The 26,004-nt window shown below is 44.7% G+C and overlaps 1 protein-coding gene and 1 pseudogene across 1 annotated transcript; both read right to left on the bottom strand.

The window, feature by feature from the left end:
• Nucleotides 1–6,603: 6,603 nt before the first annotated feature.
• LOC109765172 (arginine decarboxylase 1-like) lies at nt 6,604–8,267 on the bottom strand (annotated as a pseudogene).
• A 2,182-nt stretch (nt 8,268–10,449) lies between these two features.
• Nucleotides 10,450–25,777, bottom strand: LOC109765167 (kinesin-like protein KIN-7I). Its single transcript, XM_045228930.1, has 31 exons — nt 25,519–25,777; nt 25,344–25,433; nt 24,866–24,984; nt 23,513–23,626; nt 23,340–23,421; nt 23,197–23,264; nt 23,057–23,128; nt 21,653–21,798; nt 21,468–21,570; nt 19,924–20,004; nt 19,751–19,819; nt 19,621–19,680; nt 19,379–19,540; nt 19,203–19,259; nt 18,598–18,825; nt 18,326–18,478; nt 18,147–18,251; nt 16,595–16,684; nt 16,280–16,429; nt 15,658–15,771; nt 15,466–15,552; nt 15,182–15,385; nt 14,903–15,070; nt 14,170–14,376; nt 13,978–14,067; nt 13,762–13,899; nt 13,053–13,150; nt 12,546–12,609; nt 12,077–12,196; nt 11,932–12,003; nt 10,450–10,978 (listed from the first exon to the last, which is right to left on the bottom strand). Exons 1-31 carry the CDS (start codon nt 25,643–25,645, stop codon nt 10,745–10,747), a joined length of 3,672 nt encoding a protein of 1,223 aa, XP_045084865.1. The 5' UTR covers nt 25,646–25,777; the 3' UTR covers nt 10,450–10,744.
• Between the last annotated feature and the right edge of the window lie 227 nt (nt 25,778–26,004).

Raw genomic sequence — 26,004 nt, 5'->3', positions numbered from 1 at the left:
GCGCTACTCCACCGGCTACTGTTCAACCACCCCTCCACGGGCACCCCTCCACCGTCTACTATTCATCCAGCCCTCCACACCACGGGGTCCTGTTCAACCACCCCTCCACGGGCACCCCTCCACCGTCTACTGTTCATCCAGCCCTCCACCACACCACGGGGTCCTGTTCATCCAGAGGCAACGCCACCGCTCACTGTTCATCCAACCCCCCCCCCCAACGCTCACTGTTCATCCCAGAGGCAGCATCAGTCGGCTTCAGTTAGCAGTAGTAGCGAAGGAATCGCTCGATCGGGTTCAGTTAACAGCCATCGATCGATTGCTCGGGTTCAGTAACGCGTAGCCTGCAGTGTAATCGCTCGAGTTCAGTTAGAGCCAACGCCTCGCACACACGCGCGTACGTGTACGAGAGAAACGCGCATCGCTCGGCCCCCGACCTCCCACCGTAACCGGGAACTCCCCGAAATTTTCCTCGCCCTCGCTTCTACCACGGTTTTTCCCGTCATGGACGGCCCAAAGAATGTCATGCAGCTGCGTCTCCGGCCCGCCCAGGACGAAAAGCCCATTTTTTGTCATGATTTTTTGTCATAGAAGTAGGAGCCCACCACATCTATGATGATACCGGGTTTTGTCACAATTATCGTCATAGAAGTGTCATATGTATGACAGAAAAAAAATTCGTTCGGCCCAAAATGTCACGGATGTGTCTTTTTTTTGTAGTGATATCACATCACAGCAAGCCCTGCAAAAACAAGTTAGACGTCCTCTACTTTGTTGTTGCAAGTTTTACGTGGCTGCTACGGGCTTCTAGCAAGAACCGTTCTTACCTACGCATCAAAACTACAACGATTTTTCGTCAAGTGTGTTGTTTTAACCTTCAACAAGGACCGGGCATAGTCAATCTCGATTCAACTAAAGTTGGAGAAACAAACACCCGCTAGCCACCTGTGTGCGAAGCACGTCCGTAGAACCAGTCTCATGAACGCGGTCATGTAATGTCGGTCCGGGCCGCTTCATCCAACAATACCGCCGAATCAAAGTAAGACATTGCTGGTAAGCAGTATGACTATTATCGCCCACAACTCTTTGTGTTCTACTCGTGCATATAACATCTACGCATAGACCTGGCTTGGATGCCACTGTTGGGGACGCAATATTTCAAAAAAAATCCTACGGTCACGCAAGATCTATCTAGGAGATGCATAGAAACGAGCGGGGAGAGTGTGTCCACGTACCCTCGTAGACCGAAAGCGGAAGCGTTTAGTAACGTGGTTGATGTAGTCGAACGTCTTTGCGATCCAACCGATCCAAGCACCAAATGTACGGCACCTCCGCGTTCAACACACGTTCAGCTCGATGACATCCCTCGAGCTCTTGATCCAGTTGAGGCCGAGGGAGAGTTCCGTCAGCACGACGGCGTGGCGACGGTGATGATGAAGTTGCCGGCGCAGGGCTTCGCCTAAGTAATACGACGATATGATCGAGGTGTGTTACAGTGGAGGGGGCACCGCACACGGTTAAGAGAAAAATTGTGTGTTCTAGGGTGCCCCCCTGCCCCCGTATAAAAAGGAGGGGAGGGAAGGCCGGCCGGCCCTCCTAGGGCGCGCCAGGAGAGGGGAATCCTACTAGGACTCCAAATCCTAGTAGGTTTCCACCTAAGGAAGAGGGGGAAGAAGGAAGGAAGAGGGGGAAGGGAAGGAAAGGGGGGCGCCGCCCCCTTCCCCTAGTCCAATTCAGACCCAAGGGGGGGAGGCCAGCCCCTCTTGACCCTTCCTCTCTTCCCACTAAGGCCCATCGAGGCCCATTAGTTCCCTCGGGGGTTTCCAATAACCCTCCGGCACTCCGATAATTCTCCGGTACCTTTCGGAACTCATCCGGTATCCGAATAACATCGTCCAATATATCAATCTTTATGTCTCGACCATTTCGAGGCTCCTTGTCATGTCTGTGATCTCATCCGGGACTCCGAACAAACTTCGGTCATCAAATCACATAACTCATAATACAAGTCGTCATCGAACGTTAAGCGTGCGGACCCTACGGGTTCGAGAACTATGTAGACATGACCGAGACACATCTCCGGTCAATAACCAATAGCGGAACCTAGATGCTCATATTGTCTCCTACATATTCTACAAAGATCTTTATCGGTCAAATGGCATAACAACATACGTTGTTCCCTTTGTCATCGGTATGTTACTTGCCCGAGATTCGATCGTCGGTATCATCATACCTTGTTCAATCTCGTTACCGGCAAGTCTCTTTTCTCGTTCCGTAATGCATCATCCCGTAACTAACTCATTAATCACATTGCTTGCCAGGCTTATAGTGATGTGCATTACCGAGAGGGCCCAGAGATACCTCTCCGATACACGGAGTGACAAATCCTAATCTCGATCTATGCCAACCCAACAAATACCATCGGAGACACCTGTAGAGCATCTTTATAATCACCCAGTTACGTTGTGACGTTTGATAGCACACAAGGTGTTCCTCCGGTATTCTGGAGTTGCATAATCTCATAGTCAAAGGAACATGTATAAGTCATGAAGAAAGCAATAGCAATAAAACTATACGATCATTATGCTAAGCTAACGGATGGGTCTTGTCCATCACATCATTCTCTAATGATGTGATCCCGTTCATCAAATGACAACACATGTCTATGGTTTGGAAACTTAACCATCTTTGATTAACAAGCTAGTCAAGTAGAGGCTTACTAGGGACACTCTGTTTGTCTATGTATTCACACATATACTAAGTTTCCGGTTAATACAATTCTAGCCTGAATAATAAACATTTATCATGATATAAGGAAATAAAATAATAACTTTATTATTGCCTCTAGGGCATATTTCCTTCATGCTTTCCCTGCAATTTATTTCCACCACCAGAACCAAAATGCTCGTGTTCACATAATCATGATGATGTGATCAGTTCTGCAATGTGTAATAGGCTAACCTGTGTTGCAATGCAAGAACTTATCTCGCGTTGTGTTCTATGCAGGATGTTATGCTCACTGAACCGTCGGATAAACGAACTATAATTGGTGGCGAGCCGTTCACAACAAAAGCTACCTACGCCACTATGTACCAAGTTGTTAATGATCCTACACTCTCAATAGTTTGGTCATCAACATACCACACACAATCAAGATTTTCGTTGGTTGTTGCACAATAACGGACTGAACACCCATTGAAACATGCAAAAAAAGACAACCAACGTCTTCAAACAAGTGCTTCATGTGTGTGCGGGACACTAAAACCTGCACACACACCTCTTCGTCCAATGCCCCAAAGCAAATACTCCCTCTGTAAACAAATATAAAAGTGTTTAGATCATTACTTGAGTGATCTAAACGCTCTTATATTTTTTTACGGAGGGAGTACCATTTAGCGTGCCATTGGCACTATGCCAAACTGAAACGACATCAAGAACATGTTGAAGATCACCGTACCTCCATAGCTCCCAACATCGCTGCAACCTTACATGACCGTGCTTGTCCTCTGAAAGATTTAGAATGTGAAATGCATGGCATTTTAGGCAATGTCATTAACGTCGGCTAGTGTAATCTATAATACTTATTAATATAGCCTCTAATCTGGTTCTTTGGTTAGATAGACTTCAAACACACAAGTAGAAAAGTAACGCCGATCTATGGCGTGGCATCTTCTCCTCGGGATAAATGATATACTAAGGTTGAGATACTTATTTTGAGACGGAGGGAGTAGCTCTGAAAACACACATCCATCCTTTAATGAAAGTTCAGGTGGGGAACCACCCCCTCGGCAACATTTCAGAAAAAAAAAACTCCGTCAAGACTGAAACCACATGGAAAGGAAATGCACCCGAGTAACCCTCACTTGGAAATACATGGAGGTGACTTAGCATACTCTATCCAAATAACCGCTGAAAAAACATGTTTAAACCACAAGATTGTACGTACATGCCCTTCCCAGAAGAAAAAAGTCGACGGTAGCACGCGGGCGTGCCGTCGACGGGCGTTCCGACCAGGACCATAGCTGGCAAGGCACAAGCGACAAGGCGAGGACACAAACACGCCGGTTGGTCCCTTCCACGCTGCCGGTGTCATGTGGTCTCTCCCATTTCTGCCGCTCACCGGAGCAGCCAGCTGACTGGACGCCCTCGTGCCGATCGGCCGAGTCAAGCGGCGAACATGCATGTCAACCCTTGTCCCGCAAGTTGGAACCACGAGCGGAGAGGTGCAACTTGGGCGTCCTTTTCTATGCCCGGTGCTCGCCGCTCTCCCGCCCATGTTTAATCAGCCCAGCGAATCCACGTCGCATGGATGCATGAGGTGTGTGGTCTGGCGAGAAAACACACTCGTATGAGAAGAATTCGGGTCGGTGCGGCTGCTCATGGATGCCTCGGATTCGCTCGGCGCAGTGCATGCCGCTGCCGCTGCCGGTGCGCTCGGCTTTTTCAGCAGTGGCGCCTCGGAGAGCTGAACGGGATGAATTGTTTTTTGTCCCGTACTACCCGTGCATGTGCCTGGCAAGGGACGACGTCTATCTCCGGCTCTGCCCTGCCCACACGGGGCCGCCTCGTTGGGGCTGCGCTGCGCTGCCTTCACGTAGAAGCCAGGCCATTAATGGCGGGTCGGTCGGGGCGTGGCTGCGATCGCGCGGAGATCACATTCCACGGGCCCTGTCCCCTCTCCTGCGCTGCCGGTCTCCAGTGCCCAAACAGAGGCGATCGTTGAAAAGTTTTCGTGCAGTGCAGTGCAGAGAGGCGTTCTCTCGTGCGTGCGTGCATGAGGCGAGGGCGATCCATGCATGTCGCCGTAGCGGGCAGGGGTGGCGAGGTTTTGGGCACGAGTCGAGTCGGGAAACGTGTGGGATGCTAGCGGTTGCGTTCGGGTCGGTGCCATGCCGACGTGGATCCGACGGGTGGTGGTGCTGGACCGGATGGTAGTCCAGTTGCTCGCGGTGTAGGCTGTAGCCGTGGGGCAGTGCTACGTGTGTTTCCAATTGCAAGGTCGATCTCACTGGCAGGTAAAGCTTGGAGCTGCCGCCTTGATTAACGATGATGATTTGCCGGTTCGGTTTCATTGTCGTTAAGCAACGAATCATTCGGACCAGCAGCTTCCACTAGCTTCTTCGGCGATCGAGTCGAGCTTCCGAACTAGCTAGGGCTAGGACCTAAGAGCGAAAAGCAAGAGCTAGGAATAAACATAATTAAGAAGTTTCCGGACACCTATTTTGCTAGACTTTCAGAACCTCCTGCTGTGCGTATGCTCAAACAGCTGTAGCAATTTACTCCTGCGCAAGCCACATTCGCAGCTGCTGATACGGATAGCCAGCCCCGAGTCGAGTCCGGGCAGGGTACCCCACGAGGCCTGGCCTCCCCTGTGGAAAAAGGTAGCCCATGGCAATGCCATGGCCGGATGGACGAAGATGCCAAGTCCAAGGTGAACAGCAACAGACAAAGCCGCTCTTCTGTTTGGACTTTAAGAAGCCGTCCAACGGGATCGGCCGATTCGATTCGGTGGTCACTCGCTCACCAGTCGCTCCTTGGACGCGCTCGATCAAGATGGGCACAAAATTCACAAGGTGGGCACTGTGCGCTTGGATTGGGTGGACCGGGCGCGCCGGGGACCTCGCCTCCATCGCCTTCCTTACCCAGGGGCCAGGGCCCGACCGATAGTGCCATCTCCTCTCCCAGCGGCCGGACGGACATAATCCGTTCCGTGACGCCCAACAGCAAGACGCTAAAAACGCACGCACGCACGCACGTCACGCACGGAGGCTCCTTCGGTTCAGCCAGCGATCCACGTGCTCGTCCGCGCCACCTTGTGTCCGTGTGGTCGATCGGGTCAGGCCGGTCCCGGCAGGGCCCCGGGCATTCCGTTCGGGTGGCGGCTTGGGCGCGGTTCGTGGCTTCGCGCACGCCTTGCCCGTGCACAGTGCTCCCTTCCGTCCATCTCGGGCGTCCAGTCACGGGTGCGTGACCAGTTCGGCCATCCGTCGTGCGTCCGTGCGGTGCGCAGCGCGCGCCCGGCGGCGGGGGTGCGGGGCGCTCGTCCGGGCCACTGTACGCCTGCCGTCTACGCGTGCCGCCCTGCCCTGCTAGTAAGATCGATCGACTGGTCCGTCCGTCCGTCGGGTCGCAGATCAGATCAGACATACGTACGCATGCACGCAACCGTGCATGTGTGGGAGCTGCCAGAGCCACCCGACCGGTACACCACGACCACGTAGTACGTACGTCGGTACGTGAGATACTGAGACGTAGGGCTGTTTGGTTTGTGACTATGGTTGCCACATGTTGCCACATCTAAGGTTAGGCAACTTTGATCAACTTATAAGGGTGTTTGGTTCAAGCCTTACCTTAGACAATATACTTTTTGTCACACTAGGGCCCCACATGACATACATTCAAAAAGTGTGGCAAGATTCCCTTAGGCTTGACAACTTGTGGCTCTCATTTTGAAGAACTAACCTTAACCAAGGAGGTAATAGCACCCAGGTACCCTAACTTGCACACGACGTGATGATTTAGTCCCAAACTTGCAAAACTTGACCAAACCATATCTCAACTTGCACTTCATGTGATGATTTAGTACCTGGCCAATCACAGCTCGCCAATTGGCTGGCAGGTGGTTGGACCGGTCAGCGCGCGCACTTTTACAGAAAACCCCCTGCTGTTTCCCTGAATCAACCCGCGGTATAGGATGATCGCGGACATTTCTTTCGGTGATCAATTCGTAGCGAGTTGAAAGTTCAGACAACGACACGGCCTACATCTCGCAGGTTTGCCTGCACGAGATGGATTTGTCCTCTCTGCTCCAGACCACGAAACCTCTCTCGCAGTGCGGCCCGTCGCTCTGGGAGACGCGCACCACGCTCGGCCCGCCGAACAGGTTGTGCAAGCCGCCGAGCGCCTCCTGGTAGGCGCCGCCCAGGAACATGCCCAGGTAGTAGCCGCGGGTGCCGTGGGTGGGGAGCTCGTGCAGGGGGAGGCTACTCCTGCCGCCGATGAACTGGTCCACCTTGCCGTCGCTGTCGCAGGTCAGGTCCGAGAGGACGCCGTCCACGGCGGGCCGCTCCTGGAGGCGCTGGATGGGGATGATGGGGAAGAGCTGCTCGATGGCCTACATGTCCGGCAGCGAGGTGAACACGGACAGGTTGATGTGGTACCTGCGCGGCCCCTCCGCCGCGCCCATGCCGCGGGCGACGATCTCGCAGAGCCCGTCCACGGCGGCGAGGTGCTCTAGCCCGAGGACCCCCTCCTTGAACTGCTCGGCGCAGTGCCGCTTCAGCTGGTCCGCGTACAGGCCGCAGGTGTCGAAGTCGCCGCGCACGGCCGAGACCATGAGGTTGCGGTAGTCGCTGCGGCAGTCATCGGTGAGCTCGTCGAGCAGGTAGGCGGTGGCCGGGTCCATCATGTTGGAAGTCGGCGCCGTCGCGGAGAAGGCCTCGAAGATGAGGACCGAGTGGTGCGACACCAGCGCGCGGCCGCTCTCGCTGCAGATGACAGGGTGTTGCACGCCCTTGCGGTCGCAGACGCGGCCGACGGCGGCGACCACGGCCGCCGCGTACTCCTCCAGGCTGTAGGCCACCGACATGTCAGTCTGCGCCGAGTGCGTCCCGTCGTAGTCGATGCCGAGGCCTATGATTAAGAACAAGGATAGTAAATTGATTGATGTCTTTGTCCAGGCACGTACGCGCGCCGGACACATCATTTGGAGATCGAACACAACCACAACCCTGCCAATCAATTGAGAGAGATAGTCCCACCGGCTCGGCTCGTTCTTGGCTACCTACCTAGCTCGACGGAGCCTCTCAGTGCCCGGAGACGACTACGGAGTACGGACAACCCAGGCGGCAACGAGATGCACGCCGACGAGCGCCGCCGCGATGCAGTAGTTGACGACGATGTCGCAGGAGAGCTCCAAGACCAGGGCGGAGAGGGCAAGGAACGTCGAGGTTAAGGTGAGGTTGAGGCCGACGATGAACATGGCGCGCATCTCCCAGTCCCACCCAGCGGCGCTCAGGTCGTCGGCCGCCTTGCCGAGCCAGGAGAGTACCCCGGCGGCCGCGGAGGCGCTGAGGACGAGGGTGTAGCGCACCTGGACCGCGAGCTCCTGGAGGTCCATCCTCGTTGCTCTTCCGCAGCCGGGGAGACGGCTGAAGTCCGCCATCCCGACGACGAACATGACACTTAGGAGGCAGAGCACCACAGGCGCCATTTCCTTGTAGAGCGCCGACGAGAGGTCGGCCGACCAGGCGGCCATCTCGGGCTTCTCGGCGGCAGCGGCCGCGATGACGGCGGCGGGGCCCAGCAGGGGAGCGACAACGTGGAGGTGAGCGCGGGTTGATTAAAGAAAACAGCAGGGGGTTTCTGCAAAAGTGCGTACACTGACCGGGCCAGCCACCTGGCTGCCAATTGTCGAGCTGTGATTGGGCTGGGACTAAATCATCACATGAAGTGCAAGTTGAGGTATGGTGTGGTCAAGTTTTGCAAGTTTGGGACTAAATCATCACGTCGTGTGCAAGTTAGGGTACCTGGGATGAAGTGTGGCAAGAAATGTGTGGCAACATGTGGCACTCCTAGGCCTAGAATCAAACAGTTCCGTACTGTCCTTGAGATACCGAAAAGATGCACTGTTCCTTTTTTTTTAAACAAAACTGAGATGTTACTGTCCTGCTTCTTCGTCGCGATGCTCGGGCGAACCCCGTCCCGTACCGAGCCAGTGCTACCTACCTAGGTCTAGTAACCTAGCTGATCTTGGCGTTTTGCACCGGGAAAGGAACAAGGCAACAAGACCAAACAAACAAAAAGCCGGATCAAAACCAAAAGCAAGCCCCCCCTGGCCGGGCAATGATTGCGGGGTTAAAAGTGGGGGTCAAGGCCTCGGTCAAGGACGGGTTGGAACTCCACTCGATCATCCATTCCTCTCCTCCTCCGTTCTCCATCATCGTCTCCACTGGGTCTGAGATAAGGATCGGGTCGAGGCCATTGCGGGGGTGCATCATGAGCAATCATGCACGCAGATGCAGACGCAGGGCAGTCGCACTCACGGGAATGTAGTCGTGGTAGCGGTGGTACGTGGAATCTCGCAGATTTCATCATCGCTCGCCTCAAGGAGCACCACACCCCGTCCCCTGTCATTAGCCATCACTACCGCCGCCTCGATCGGTTGTTTTCCTGCACTTTTTCGTGGTATCGCCATGCTATGGCCGGCGAGCAACGAGCAGCCTCGTGTACGAACGGGGACGTGTGCAGGCCGCGTGTCCTCCACACGGCTGCTACTACAAGTTTATTACACTGTACTAGCGTGGCCGTATGTCCATGATTGCGTATACGTGGTGGTGGAATTGTTTTGCGTCTGGGGATGGATCTGCGGCCGAGGATCCTGCGGGCAAGCGTGCGTGATTGCACGGATCATGTCCGTCCGTCTCATCATCCACGGTCGACCATCGACTACCGGCAGCTTCCTCGTCCTGTCCACCATGTCTCGTCTCGGCGACGAGACCAGCGAGGTGGATAGATGGATAGGCACGGTGATCAGGAAGGAATGGCACAAAGAAAAAGGCTTCGGGTGGCTGCTTCCACGCCACGCCACGCTCTCACCTGTGTCGGTCGGTCCCAAGTTCCCAGTTCCAAGATTCTGATTCTGATGAGGGACAGGACGGGTGTGCCCATGCCACATTCTTGCAAGCCAAACATGATTTATTCCTGGGAGTGGGAGGCGAGCTCGTCTTCTCTTCTTTCTACGTACTCCCCAAGGAAAAGCTGGTCTTTCGGCCGGGTCAGCCACTCAGTTCAGCTGGTCGCACACTGGCTGGGTGCCTGGGTAGATAAAGTACTGTAGTATGTTTGGTCTCGAAACTGCAGAACGCCATTCGCGAAGGACAGAGTTCGCTCTCTTCGACGTCGTTCACAAAAAGAATGGAGACAAAGACAATGGTAGGGAAAAAAAGCATCCGGTGCCACAAACAGTGCTGTTACCTATGCTAATTACTAGTTCACCTGGCAACACGTGCACCGCGCTAGTTACGTTTTGACTCCTGAGAAAGGTTGCTGCAGACTGAAAACATGTTTGAGTTTCGGCAGACTCTTCCCCTGTGGTTTGAAGCGCCTCAAAACTCATACTAGCACGGTTTCTTGACACTGCACGGCTCCACCTCAAATCCCCTTTCCCTGAACAGCCAGGATAGATGCATGAACTCGGTTATTCAGATGCTTAATCACCATCATAGACGATCACATTATATGTTCAGGATCAACCAATCAACCAGCCTAGTAGGAGCATACGTACTTGCGAACCTGTTCAGCATGCAACCGTGCCTTTAATGCCCAGGGCGGCCAAGACGTACGATCTTGGAAAATTTGGATTCATGATCTGGATGGCTAATTAGAGGTCTACAGCACCGAGTGAAGCCCGGCCTGTACCAGTCGTCCTCTACGGCTGATGCGCATGACCCATCCATGTCCAAGCCCGAATCATTAGACCACAAGCAAATGTACAGCATATTACAATTTCAGACCGGAATGCTAGCAAAGCTATCAGTAGCACGAGGCACCAGCGGTCCAGGCCGGAATACGACGGTCTCTACGCACCATAAACGACTCTGTACAACCTGGCAATCTTAATGTAGCAGACTCAAGCACCAGTCTGAAAGAGTCAGACCTGCATTGAGGCAATTATCGCCGCTGCCAACACGTGAAACGGTTCCACTAGGTTAGGAGCACGTAGTTCCGAAGAAGAAAGGTTACTGCGTCAGTTTGACGTGGCTTCTGGTCGTTTAAGCTCTTCTCTCAGCTTCAGGACCTCACGGCACGTCTCTCTCAGCTTTGCCTTCAGCATGGCGGTTGCTTCCTGATAGTTCTCATCCATCAGCGCCCGTTCTTCTACTGCCTCTTTAAGCCTTGCGCGGTTCGTGTCGAGCTCTGGCTGCAGCCACCGGATTTGCATGCGAAGCTTTGTTTTCTCTTTGTTGTAGGTCGAAGCATCCTGTAGAAAGAAAGCAAGTTATGGAACTGGTACTGTGGAGAGATTATGCTGGTTGGCGATCTTCTGGCATGCACTGTGCTCTTCTACTTCACTGGCCAGTCACTGCTTTATTGAATACGCGACCAAACAAAATTTGAACGGGAATTTTTGGTAAAATGGGTTTAAAGAGGACAACTAGAACCACCGATTTGAGTTTCTTCCGGAATTTGATGACGCAGCACTGCAAGAGAATTATCAGCAATTTCTTTGTTGCGTTAACTGTCTGTCAATTTTCAATGCTTTCGACATATAGTGTCAACAGTCAAGTTACGGAATTTCATCAATAGCATTATTGTGGTACAAAAATACCAGCATTACAGTCGGTTTCTGAAAGTAGTCCACTCAGTTCTCTGGAAACTTGAGGAACTATAGGAAACAAGGTTCTAGGGTTCATGTCGATCTATTGGAATAGAACTTCAGTGCGCAAACAAGCAACTTATGCAATGAAAAGATGCCAGAATGATTAACTATATGCTGCTTCCATCAGCCCACTTATGATTCTGAAAATGGGAATGCGTTCTGTGGTAGAATTTAAACTCATTAGCTTGTATACGTTTTTTTGCTTTCAGGGTCCTAGTACTGTGTTAAGTGAAATATTTATGATATTCCATCTCCAAAAATGAATGAACACATAAAAATGCTATAAAATAAAATAAAACAGCAGATGTTCCTATCTCAGACCCTGCGCAAGCGGGAGCTACATGCACTGGGGCTGCCCTTTTTTTCTATGTTCCTATCTCAGCACAGGCTACTACAAGAACCCTGCTCCCGTGCAAAGCTACAATGAATTTATTTCCAAAGCTCAGTACAGTAATCAGGCACTTATTCTGGAAGATTTAACACTTCAAAACTCAAACTGCAGAAATACTCTGCCTGAACCAACCATAGAGAGTGACGGATTCGGCAATGCTTACATTTTTCATCTTGACCTCCATGGCAGATATCTGACAGCTCAACTCATCCATATTAGCTTTGGCCTGTAGTAGCTGCATCAATGATACATAAAAACAACTTAAATTTAATTTACTGAGATAACTTGTAACAAATTATCTAACTTGCCTTATTATTAGAAACCTCCTTTAAGGCTTCTAATTCATTGATGACTAAGCTCATCTGTTTCATCTTAGAAAGTAAGCTATCGCGTTCTTCCGAAATAAGCTGTAGTTGTTTGCAAAGTTCCTGCTCAAAATTGGAGTCAAACACAAAAGATGGAAAATATATCTCCTGAAGTTGTACTCCCTAGAAAATCAACTGAAATTTTTAATAATTATAAAAAATATTAATGGTTAGCAATCTTGTGTGATCCATGAACAACCAAGTCATAGCAAGAAACTCTAGCCAATTGTTTCTCAATAGGGAAAGATCATTAAAACTCAAAAGTGAAACAACATGGCTGTCCTGGTGATGGAACTTATTTGTGTGCAACTAGTCCTGACAATATGAATACATATTTTAAATTTGGTTTCCTGATGTTTCTAAAAAAATGAATTTTCACACTAGAGCAAAAATGGATGGGCTTAAGGCTTACATTTTCATTATCAATGTTTCTTCCTTTCTCCACGAGTTGTTCTGATTCTTCGCAATTCTCCCTGCTGCATCAGATTACATAACTAGCAGTAAGTTGAGTACATGAGCGTATGCAAACACACCATGCTTTTGTTATTGCTTGGAACCTATGATGATTTACTCTATAAACTTTTTATGTTCACTAGCACTGGAGTAACTGCCTGCATTCTAAAATTGCTTTCATCACTAATGCTCTAAAGATTCAAAAGAACTTCTGATAATTTTGAGTGCATCGATCATATTTAGGTACAGTTCTGGCGTAAGGCATAATCATTCAGGTTTGTTCTTCTGTTTCTCATCAAACCACATTCAAAATATATGAAGCATTCTTAGCTCCGTGTGAAAAGTATTGAATGAAACTACATTAGTAATAGACTATGTGCATGCTGTTACCTACCAAGTCAATACAAAACTGAAGCACAATAGAGTGGTACTGTTGCATTAGAAGAGGTTCTGAGAGAAGACTGACCAGCATTTTTCCTCATTTGTGTTATGCTCCACAGAAAGGATCATTTTGTCTTCCAGAGTTTTTAACAATTCTCTACATTGCACCAGCTCTTGTCTCACCTAGTGACATATTGAAATATATACAGTAATAAGAAATGAGAAACAGACAATTATATAAAAATATTGATGAAAATAAACATGGAACTAACATGAACTAAAAAAATAAACTAAAATTAGGCATCTTGCAGTACCCCATACTTGTTCCTGTATGCCAAGACAGGCCAATGGATGTCTAATAAAAAATGAGTAAATATAGTGATGTCCTTCTATGAGTACTAAATACGGTACAATATGGATCAAATAAACGGAAGGAACTTGAGAAGCTAGTTTGAGCTGTCAAATCGAAATGGCAAAACATAATTCATGCCTTCTTCATGGTATAAAGTTTCTAACAACTTCTACTGCTTATTGATCAATGGATCACTAGTCGAATAATTCTAGACTGCAGATGGCATGCATGCACAGTGCTTACTTCTGCCTAACTCAAATTATAGATATAGCGTCAGTTGACATTCACAATGTGTTCCAAAACTAGACAGTACTGAATTATTCACACACAAAAACAGTTAGAAGATAACCACATTGCATCTGCACGCTAATTGTCGACGTTGAGGATTGATCATGAATTAGATCTGGCAGGTATGTAATCAAGAGAACTCTATTGAACGTACCTTAACCAAATCTTCGGATAATTTACTATTCTCATCAGTGCATATATCCAATTGCTGCTTAGTTTCTAAATATGCTTTCTCCTTGGCTATCCACATTGATCTTTCAGATTCCATTTCCAGAAGAACATCAGTAAGTTGCTGCATTTCAGAGCACAAAAAAATGAAACAAATTATGGAGAGCGTCGACGTTTTGGATAAAACCGTAAAGCTAATTACCATTCCCAAGTCTTCTTTTTCCTTTGATATAGAACTGAGAGAAGCCTCCAATTTTCTACCAAAATACTCAGATTCATCAAGTTTTTTGGTCTGTATCACAGAAAAAAGAAATTTCATGGTGAAAAAAAATTGGGTTAGACAAAAGGTGTGGGGGATCTGGCAAAATATACTGAAAAGCCATTTTAAGTATACCAATACAGCAATCTCTTCGTTCAAGGAATTTATCTTTGATTCTGCGGAAGTAAGCCTGTTTTCGAGATCTTCCTGTTCCAACACCATAAACTCTACTTTAGATAGCGCTTCTTCCTTCTCTGCAGTCAAGGTAGCTAAAGTTTCTTGCAAAGAAGCAATTTCATCTTCCATATCAGAAGCATGAATCTCAAGCCTTTGGTACTCCTCCTGAATATGAAGAAACAAGATACACGGTCATAGATAAACATAAGCTCCAGTAAATGAAGAACAGACTGCATGCCATTCATGCCGTAATACATACATATGTAACACATGTATTGTAAGGTGGCACTCATTTTCTGACTGCAAGTCAATTAAAATGATGAACCTTCTGGATAAAGAAACGAGACATTGACACCGGGCTTATTAAAAAAACTTGTGGCATAACTACAAGGTATGAGAGCAACAAACTATTATAATCCAAAAAAAAACTAGTTTTTCCTAGCCAGTAGCTTGGGACAAGTGATGTTATATCCACAATGGTATACCAGCTACTAACGTGCAGCTGTCTGAAACATATAATCTAGAACCACGGTATGGTATGAGGTGTAGTTGGAGTTTGGGTTTATTCCTGGAGCTGTGGTGATTTACGTAAGTCTTGCTATAACAATATCATACCAGCACCTCAACATGTATCAGGGTGCTTAAGAACAGTGTGTTTGCACAAAGTAATACAAATTGGGAAGACTGCAACCTGCAACTGCACAGCTTGATCAAAAAATCCAGCAAGTTCTTCTGGCTTCACATTCAATTCATGTCTTTTATCAACAGTGACAGAATCATGTTTCCTTAAATCACGTTCAAGATGGGTCCTCTGGCTTTGTAACTTCTTTATTTCCCTGTGTGCCTCTGCTTTTTCACCCTGGACAAAGAGTATGGATTCATACTTGCTACGTTTTACCGTTTTGAAGAAGATACACCTGAATTTGTGCCAACGTAATGAACGATCAAATTACTGAGTACAAAATAATACCTCAAGTTTAATTTTTTCTTGAACATAATTCTTCAGCTTGTTGTCAGTCTCTCGTAACTTTGTTTTCGTTCTTTCAAGTTCCTTTCGGATAGACTCCTTTTCTTTCATCAAGGAAGATGATGACAAGGTCAAGACTTCCTTTTGGAGAGTTAGAAGCTCTGAGAGAATGTTATCCTTCTCAAGTTCATGTTGAAGAATACAATCCTGAGTATAAGTAACATTGTTAGAGCAGACACAAGAAGTTAGAAACTTGATGGCTGACGATAGCTTAAGTAATGACAGACATCCTTGGACTTCTCACAGCTTTCCAGACTGGACTTCATCCTCTGAAGTTCATCCTGTTGATTAAGGAACTGTTCGTGTAGCAGCTTCTGCACTCAAGTCAGAGTGTGTTAACAAATGGTAGCTCCTTGGAATTTAAGTATGTATGGCCTGGTCAAAATTGAAGTGTGGATTGGATAAGTTGATATAGCTACCTTCTCCAATTCAAGTCTGCTGATTTTCTCCATCAATGTTTTTGACATTTTCTCATGATCCATAATCATGTAACTGGATTGTTTTATATGCCCATAAGAAGACTGCTTGAATTCCTACAGAAAGAACAATTGAGATCATTTCGAAATATAGTACTTACAAGAAAAACAATATTCAGCCAGAAACACTAACTATGGTACTAAGTCTACATAGATAGATCTATATGCAAATTGATAATAGACATAACAAAGTATTCCGTCAGCACCAGACATTTACCAGATCATCTGCATAGCTTTTTCAACTGGTTTATGACCTACAAAGTCGATGGCACCCATTCATGCAAATATTTGCGTAACCAAAATAGTAGCTTATACGTCAACAATATATCCAGAGGATATGATCACATTCAACATTTGAATTGCCAAAGTATTTCATATTATTTAATTAATGAGGTGATACCAATAATTTAGTAAAATGCACACTGGCCCAACATTGAATTTTGACTGAGACAACTTGTTTAATGAAATGACTCCAGGGTGAATATTTAGGAAAGGAGAGCAAGGGGAAGAGGGACATGATTAATCAATGAACTATGGAGATACTATCATGATCAGAGAAACATACAGTTACGTTCTCTGCAATCGCAGACAGACTCTGAAAGAGTTCCTCAATGAAAGAAATAGCATTGTCGACTGAGTGGGTTGTTTGATCCATCTGCACAGATATTCCTTGCGTCTCCATTGACACGTTGCTGAGGAATTCATCCGCTAGTTCCTGTAGTTATACCAAATGTTTCATTCAAGTACGCAATCATGTCAATAAATCAGACTGCGACATCAAAATGGTGTAAGAAGATTAGAGAACTGATTAAACATCCTAATTATGCACTATATTGGAGAAGAGAAAGAACAATGCAAGTGGATGAGGATAGGAAAGTACTTGTTTGGATTTTGCAATAGTAGCCAGAGCTGATAGCTTCTCACCAGCAATTTTTGCTTCTTCTTGTAACGCCAGAGCATTCTTCTGAAGCTGAAACCAGGCCAAGAATCAATAGACAATTACAAGGAAAAGATCCAAATCCATTCTAAATAGCTCTCATATGATGCAAGCAGCATGGAAACATAATGAAGCTAATGCAAGGCAGGTAGAGCATAATGAAGGAAGGACACCAATGTCTGTAATGAACTTTTTTCAGGCTATTGACTTACAGTTTAAAGAACAGATAACATTTAAGAAAAAAGTATCACACAGATGCTATGTGGTTTTCTTAGCTAAATGGATAGTATAACAGCTATATTCTTTTATATCTGTGCACTAGAAGTAAATCTAAATATGGGAGTCTTAGATGATCGTGAAAACAGATGGCAGCTTCACCAGATGCCAGTCAAAATGAGGTTACTTGATGGTCTTACTTTTCCCACAGAAAACATGTACAAAATGGTAAGCAAAGCTTGTTGTTCCCTCTTTTTTGGACGATTGGTTCATGGGTAATTTTGATTATCACCACATGTATGACAATATCAAGAAAATTAAAATAACATGATATTTTTTAATAAAGATAACATACAACTTCGTTCTTTAACTATCTTCTGTTGATTAATTGCAGGGTCTGGGCGGGTGCAATCGGCTATACCCAACCGGTGTCCTGTTCGCCAAGTTATTGCTTGAGCTCGTGAACCAAGCCCTTCCTGCTTGTGCTTGCCCTCCAGCGCAAGTGCGCAACCTCACCATCGCTGTCAACAGCAACAATCCTTTACCCAAGTTCATCCTTGGCACCTTTGCCATCATGGTCAGCAAGATCTCCTTCTCCAAGTTCCTTTTCAGCATCCTTCCTGCCATGCTCGCCACGACAGGAAAGCAGATGGAAGCCATCGAGGAGGGTCGCTCACTGTCCAGGCCGTCACTCTGAACGTGCCCGTCAGGCCCTCATCACCCTGAGGACTTCCTCCGTTGGTGGTCGTTCTTAAATCACTTAGTGCAGACGTGTTGATAAATATCTGTAACAGCTCTTTTAGGCCTTAGCAGCACATGCAAGATGCAAGGACCAAACCAAATGGTTTTGTTGTAAAAGATTTGTAACAACCGATTTTGATGAAATTTAAATAGTCCACACAAGACAGCATAAACTCTAAGAAGTAGATGATGGTGTTCTCCCCACTTCTCTTGTGGTGAGTCAGAAAGCTGTATTTAAACTGAGTCAACATGTCCACATTTGATGGCAGCTGTGCAGAAGGACTAACATGGCCAAATTTGTGTACACAGATCTATTTGGCCAATTTCGTAATTAAGGGAGCAAACTCAGCAACAGGCGATAGTTGACAGACCAAAGTAGTACCAAACTGCATGTTAAAGTTGTTAACTCATGATTTAATAGGCAAATATATCGATAATGAAACATGCCTGACAAGATAACAAAGCTACCTAGCACCCAAAAGGAAGTAACATATTGGATATGTTTGAATTTTAAATATAATACAGTAAGATAATTCACCTCTTCATACTTCTCAGTGAAAGAAGCCTTCTGCTGCGTTGCCACCTCCAGAACATCGTCCAAGTTATTTTGAATCAAACTCTTCTCTAACTCCAGCGAGTTTACCTACTTGGGATTTCCAGAAATACTTATTGGAAACACATTTCAGAATAGGGAAATCATAGGAAAAGGACTAGCACCTGGTCTTGAAGTTGTTTAATGACAAGAATTGCCTCGGACTCTCGAGCAGATAAGCCACTGGGTTCTTGACTTAGCATGGCATCTTTCTGCTCATTAGGGTCTTGGGGTAGTTCAGGCACTGAACCCCTAAGTTGCTCTTGATCTGATTTCTTCTGTCAAGACAATGTATTTCAAAATTCAGAAGGCATGTGCAATAAAAAATGTGGATTCACTTTTGCAATCAAGCTTCAATAGCGATATGTTGCATTAATTGAAAATGAGAGTCACACACCATTGTATTTGGCTTTCTTCTGCTGGTAACATGCAACAAAGCATGTGCATCGGGAAGAGAAACATCTTCATTCGATAGATCACTGAATGAATAACCATGAGCAGAAGGCTCGACATTGCTGGCATAGCTTTCTTGCATTAGCTCTTCAAAACATGGGGGCATCCCCATGTTACGCTCGTCACGAACTGAGCTGCTTGCAGAGCCTTGTTCAGAAGCAGGTTCTTGAACCTGGATATTTGTAGAGATGCCCAAAAGATATCTTAACAACATATGTAGTCTTCTATAGATTTGATGAAGTTCTGTCATGGAATGAACATGAAAAGAAAACCATAACATGGACATTTACAGAAGTATGTCATGTATCCATATGAAGTACCAAAAAATGGAATATCACATGTAATTTATCCCAGGAACTAAAGAAGAGGAGACAAGTAAAGTAAGTACCCACAAAGAAGGGCATCCAAGTGAATATTTTGGGGTAGTTGTTTTAACATTTCATAAATGACATGAGAACAATCAGGCCATGATGCTATGGCGACACCAAAAGAACAATGTACCTTTAGATTTTCAGAATGATGAATTTAACATGTTACAGTATATTATACCTCAACACTGAATTCATTCGACAGGGGTCGAGCACACCATGTTTGCCTCCTTTTGTTCTGTTCAAGGGACAAATATAAAGACATCAGAGGTAGGTTTACATTGTTGTTCCGCTGTCTAAATGGGGCAGCTTGTTATGACTACTAGTACATATGAGATAAAGGAAATGAGTACTGACCTTACTAGAAACAATAGCCCTATCATCTCTCTCTGAATTTAAAACCAACGAACTAAGATTTTCAATTTTCTTTGCTTGCTGAAGCAACCTCTTCTCGCGTTGCTCTTTAGCTTTCCTTTCCTCCTCCAACTCTAAAGCAATTCTCTCTTTTTCCAGTTCACTCTGAAAACAGTACTCAGATTATTTAAGGCACTATACTCTACAACCAAGAGATGAGATATGCTTAAGGATTAGAAAGGGACCTGTAGCAGGGTGTTCCTCAAGTGCAAAACATCTTCATCCAAGTGTTCACTTTGAGAGTTCTGTGGCCGCAGGTATACGGTTTTTCAGGTTCAAGATGCATTGACTTAACATAACTTTTTTAATACATACCTTGAGTTTTGCTCGAAGTTCCTCTATTTCTTTCCTTTGGCGCTTTAAAAGAGCGGCATCCGTCAAAATCTGTATTTGCATACATACATGTGGAGTAAGCATTTATGCATTTTTAACACCTTAATTAATCAGGAAAACGCAGTTTGATTGACAATAAAAAAATATGTCATTACCTCATTGATTTCTGCACAATTTGTAACACGTAATGCCCTACTAGCAAATTGCAAGCTGCTTTTAGTCTCATCTGCATGGACCTACAGTACAAATAAAGTGAATAGTTTGCAAGGACATGCCAAAAAATTGAAGCAAATAAATAATTGTAACTTTGTAAGAATAATTGTTCTCTCTTTTTTTTGAACTTCTTTTCAAATGTCCAATTTCTGTTACTCTAGTATTATCTCTGTACCTTAATAAAGACTTCTTTGACACTATGATAGTGCCAAAAACTTCTAGTATTAAGGTACAGAGGGAGTATTTTCTAAGCATGGTTGTAGATTATTCGCATGAAAGGAAGCGTTGGTGCAGCGATAAAGCTGTTGCCTTGGACCAACAGGTTTAAATCCTGGAAACAGCTTCTTGCAGAAATGTAGGGAAAGGAGTCCCGGAAACAGCCTCTTGCAGAAATGTAGGGAAAGGCTGCGTACAAATGACCCAAAGTGGTCGGACCCGGACCCTGCGCAAACGGGAGCTACGTGCACCGGGCTGCCCTATTTAGTTCTATAATATTCACATCACTTTAGGAGTAGATCATTTGAGGAACACGTAGTATGTAGATAAGAATTCCGCTAGTAAAAAGATCTAGTAACACATTTTATCTTCTAAAGCTGAGGGAGTACTATCCACTGCACCACCACCAACACAATAACACTTATGTAACATATTTGTCCATTCCTAACTTACAGAAGAAAAAAACACCAATGTCCTTAAAGACTATCCCGCAACGAACTGGCCCGTCTCCTGTTTTTCTCCACTTAACAATGAGAATTATATGTGTGGATTTCTTTGATGGAAGCGTTGTGAAAAACTAGTTTCCCTTATGTAAGGCCTTGATTGGATTGTCGTGTTCCCTCTAATACACCTGTAAAATAAATACAGGTCTCGGCTCGTCGTTTCGTTTACAGCCGAAATTTGCTACGTGGCCAGTAAGATACAAGTGTAAAGTAAACACCCCCGTATTTACTTACAACCATTCCAGGTGCACCCTAAAAGGGTTATCATATAATATTGCAAAGCTACCATTATGTTAATATTGCTCTCTTAAATTTACACTCGAGAATTCCCCACAGATCTTATTTTGATTAATGGTATTATTGTAAATTTTCAGTTCACCAATCAAGCCACATGAGTACATGACAAGGTAATAGTTGCGGCTAGCCGACTAATGACTGACCTATGACGCAATACCTAAAATTAAAATTAAAATGGAATCCATTTTAATGACCAAAGAGGATGTCATGATAATCATTTTATAATTTCCAACACCATACAATTAACCGGCAAATAAAATTAAACAGTTGATTTTTTTTTGCGGGAATTAAACGATTGAAATTACAATAGCAATGCACAAGAAATGATAAATACTTGTGGTTCATACTTTACTGTCCAAATATGCAGTAAGTGAGAAAAGAGAAACACCTAATATCTGTATTCTACCTCCAATACCAAGCAATATAGGAACCGGTCAATAAGAGATAGGGAGATGGTTAATATAGCATACCTGTGCAAGTGTTATATTACAAATGATAGCTGTGTTAGCATTTCCACCCAGAGCAGGTTGCAATATCCTTGTCAACTTACTATCTCGGTAAGGAACGTGCCCCCTGATTATGAAATCCATTACTAAATGAACCCAAAAGGGGGAATCAAATCAACTTGAGTCGTTGTAAGAAGTTTCTAACTTACCCCTGGCCCTTTATGCCTTCACTTAGTTTCTTGATTACTGTTCCGAGAGTCATTAGACTTTTGTTAATGTGGGAACCCTCCTTAAGTCTCACACCTTCTGCACCCGTCTTTGCAGCACGTTCTGAACCAGCTAAGTCCACCAGATTCTAAAATGTGAAAATACATGTCAATTGCAACATAACAAAACAAACCCTGGCAGTAATTGAATAAAGTACAACCACTAGTGCAAGAGAGATGAAGGGGAGCCTTGGCGCAGTGGTAAAGCTGCTGCCTTGTGACCATGAGATCATGGGTTCAAGTCCTGGAAACAGCCTCTTGCAGAAATGTAGGGAAAGGCTGCGTACAATAGACCCAAAGTGGTCGGACCCTTCCCCAGACCCTGCGCAAGCGGGAGCTACATGCACTGGGGCTGCCCACTAGTGCAAGAGAGATAATGTTTTGCTTCCTCCATAATCACAAATAAGTAACACTTTCGACATGCCTCCGATCAAAAAATTAAAACGTTTGACTCTGAGTATCATTTTAATTATTCCATTTGAAAATCATATGTACAGATTTGGCTTGAAAAATATTTTCAGAATATTATATTTTCTAAGTCTTATACATATATTGTATTATTGTATGGGAAAATCCATACTACCACCCGGTGGTAGTTACCCCACATATCTCATATACTACCATGTGATACTATATTTACTATTTTATTATTTTAAATATGTTCATGTATTATATATAAGATATTTCAAAGCAAGTTACATGAGAAAATTGCATATGAGCCCATAGTTTTTGTTATATTTGTGAAATACGTACATATTTGTACGTAAAAAAGAACATACTCAAAACATGGTATATACTACCTAAAAATTAGTATATATACTACCTAATCATTGTTATATACTACATACTACACATACATACTCTCGGTTTTGATAGATACTACATACAACATACAAAACGCAAGTGGTGGTAACTACCACTGCTTGTAGGAAACATTTGTCCATTATTGTATTATAAATTAGTGTTCAAAGTTACATCTTGAAGACCGTGTCAATGTCTACAACGTCACTTTTTGTGATATGGAGGGAGTAGCAATTTAGTTTTAGTCTGCGATTAGTTATTGTTTTGATTCAAGGCAATATTTTCATTTAAATGCACCTATTTTAGTCATCATAAAAAATCAAATGCACATGTTGTTTCCTTATTGATATGTGTGTTAAAGACAAATGTGAAATACTCCCTCCGTAACAAAATGTATGACGTTTTTTATGCTCTATGCAAAACAAAAAACGTCTTATATTTTGGTAGAGGGAGAAATATTTTGTGTGTGTTTTGCACGTATAAAGCTAAAAGAAGAAGTAACTTGGATAAAAGTTTATGCTAGTTAAAACTGAGAATTGTGTGTACCAGAACAGAAACTCGAACAGCATCACAAGAATCTGTGTCACTGTCATCAGCTTTATCTCGACTCTCAATAACCTGAGTAATTTGTGGCATAAGATAGGTTGATATTGCATATAGGACAGCACAATGGAATCTAAGCATACCATGCGAAATATGGTATGAGAACGGCTGCTGTAGACATTCATATTTGTCTCCCCGATATGACGGTGGGCTGCAATTTTTCTAATAATTATTAAAATAAGTTAATCATAAATTAATTGAGTTACCAAACAGTAAAAAAACTTACATTCTCCAAATGACACAAACTTCAAGACTTGTTCAGGACAGGTTACAATTTCCTCGCTTAAGCCAGCAACATATATGCCTCTCTACAAACAAGAATATCAATACGAAGAGCAAGGAGGATACATAGTATTTCAAAATAGTGTTAATTATTTGATACTAATGATGAAATATTACCTCATAATTCTCATGAATCTGCAATTTTCGATGTTCTGGGACAAGAAGATCATTTATTTCTTCATTATAAATCTCCATATAAGACATGCGGACAAGAAATTCTCTGTCCATATGCTAAAATTGTAAAAATTAAGTCAGGCAGAATTATACACAATAGGCAATGAAAACTACAAGCAAAGTCTCATAGTGTACAAAGGTGATTTCCTATTAAACACAGAGGTAGTTAAGAGTACTTTAAACAGGCCTTAAAAATACCAAGCTGGTCACATTAGCCTTTATGACCATTTGCATCTCAACTTTTTTTACACCGTGAAAACATAGTACGAACATAAGAAGACATCAAGTACATTATATATCATAACTGACAGACAAACTTATCCAAACATATCTCCCTTCAATCTCATAACTGTATATTAAAAGCACAATGCGAAAGAAAAAGAGAGAAATGTCAAAAAATCCACAAAAGGGACTGGCAGACTTATTTTTGATAAGTTAGTCAAAACCAATAGATCTTTATAATCATGCCTAGACAGACCGAGCAATAGATTATCATAATTGTTTCTAAGAAGATCACAACAGTATATACTTATAACTAATAACTAATCTGCATGCAACCTTGAATCTAATAAAAAGGAATGGGATGCAAGTAGAGTCCCAATCCAATGTGTTTCTCCCTGTGTATTCTCTTTTTTTCGCCCTCAAAAATAATGGGATGCAAGTAGAGTCCCAATCCAATGTGTTTCTCCCTGTGTATTCTCTTTTTTTCGCCCTCAAAAATAATCTCATGCATGCAGACTTGACACGAAACATAGACTTGCTAAATTCACGGTTCTCAAAATATTTTAGATATTAGTTATGGTTCACCGGGTTGATCACAGCTGATATTTTTTTCTAACTACAGTTAGGCATCATCCGCTTTAATTTCTAGATGTAATGTCAAATGCGCTCATTAATTTCATGCACTGCCCTAACATCACATAAAAAACACCGACTGGCTAGCAACATGAGCTTCAGTTTTGCGTGCTGATACCTCATAGGCCAACAACATTTACAAACTAACAATCTGCAAACTGACAATCTGAACTTTAATATTGTGCCATTCATAATATTGTATTTCTACAAGTAGCATAACAATATATCTTTATGTGGGTTCAATACATTAAATATGATGACAAACATTTACCACGCAATTATGCAGGACACGTACTAGTTGCACAGAATAAAAAATGACAGTTAGACGGTACTCTAATAGCCAAACGCAATAACTGTGTATATGTTGTAAGCAATCCGCAATACAAATTACACAGTAAGCAGAATAAAGATTGTCTGATGAGTAATGGACATAGAGATCACCTGCTGTATTGTTCTAAATAAATCATGAACCGCAAGCGGTATTATTCCAGGTTCATTAGCAGATCCTCTCATTGTATAGGTCTTTCCACTGTTAGTTTGTCCATATGCAAAAACAGTGCCTGTCATACAAGCAAAGGGACCAAATATTTCATTAATACCCACATGCTGCCAGAATGATGGAGAACAATATATTTTGCAGATAGTTCACAAAAAATCTAAATAGATTTAAGAAGGCGCAAGCAAGAATATTGTACAGTAGCGTTTTATGGAACTAGAGTTCGTGTGATTATAAATTGTACATTGTTCATCCAGTATCGGTTACAATTGAGAGGTGAGAACATTATTATCAAGCACCACTATGTAAGAAGCGAAAGAGCCCAATATTGCGGCCCTCAGATTCTACTCAGAGCCGGAGCCAATTTTCAACTTAGCAAGCTGTAGAAATCAGAATTCGAAATTGTGCCAAAGAAATGTTTACCGTTGAACCCTTGCACGGCAGAGTCGACGATGTGCTTGGTGCGGGCCCCGTAGACGTCGGCCGTGTGGCAGTCCTCGCCGAAAATCCTGTCTGCGAGAACGGAATAGAGGGCAACCTATGAGCAAGCCCGCGGTCCGAGGCGAGGGTGTGTGCGGAGGGGGGGCGGATTCCTCACCGAACTCGAAGCGAATGGAGGGCTGGGCGGTGAGCGCGACGGCGTTGCCGGAGATCCGCCACGGGCTGCTCTGCGCGTCCTCCGGCGGGAGCGGCCGCGCGCGCACGGTGACGTGGATCCGGTCCATCGCCGGCCGCCGCGGGTCGAGGGGACTCCGCCGGGCCGGAGCGGCGGTGGGGGTTGCTGATTGGGGGTTCTGGCGAGAGGAAGCAAGGGCAGCGGGGGCTTTCGATTTCGTGGGTGTCCGCAGCTAATTTCGTATTCCCGCTCGCAGAAAATTCTTTTTTTTTTAGAGAAGGCTGGCAGAAAGTGAAGTGAGCCGAAGAAAGGGGCAGTTGGGGATTGATGGGCTGTAGAGCCCAGAACTAAGGCCCAAAAGAGTTAAGCAAAAGAAACAGAGACCCGAGACTGTGAGCAGAGGGAGGGCAGTACACTGATGGGATTGTTTTTTAGACTAGAAATGTGCACAAGATGAAGTTCACTTCA

Source organism: Aegilops tauschii, chromosome 5 (genome assembly GCF_002575655.3).
Source record: "Aegilops tauschii subsp. strangulata cultivar AL8/78 chromosome 5, Aet v6.0, whole genome shotgun sequence".
In the NCBI taxonomy this organism is placed as follows: Eukaryota; Viridiplantae; Streptophyta; class Magnoliopsida; order Poales; family Poaceae; genus Aegilops; species Aegilops tauschii.
Note: the sequence above shows the minus strand (reverse complement) of the source record. Positions and strands in the feature narration are given on the sequence as shown.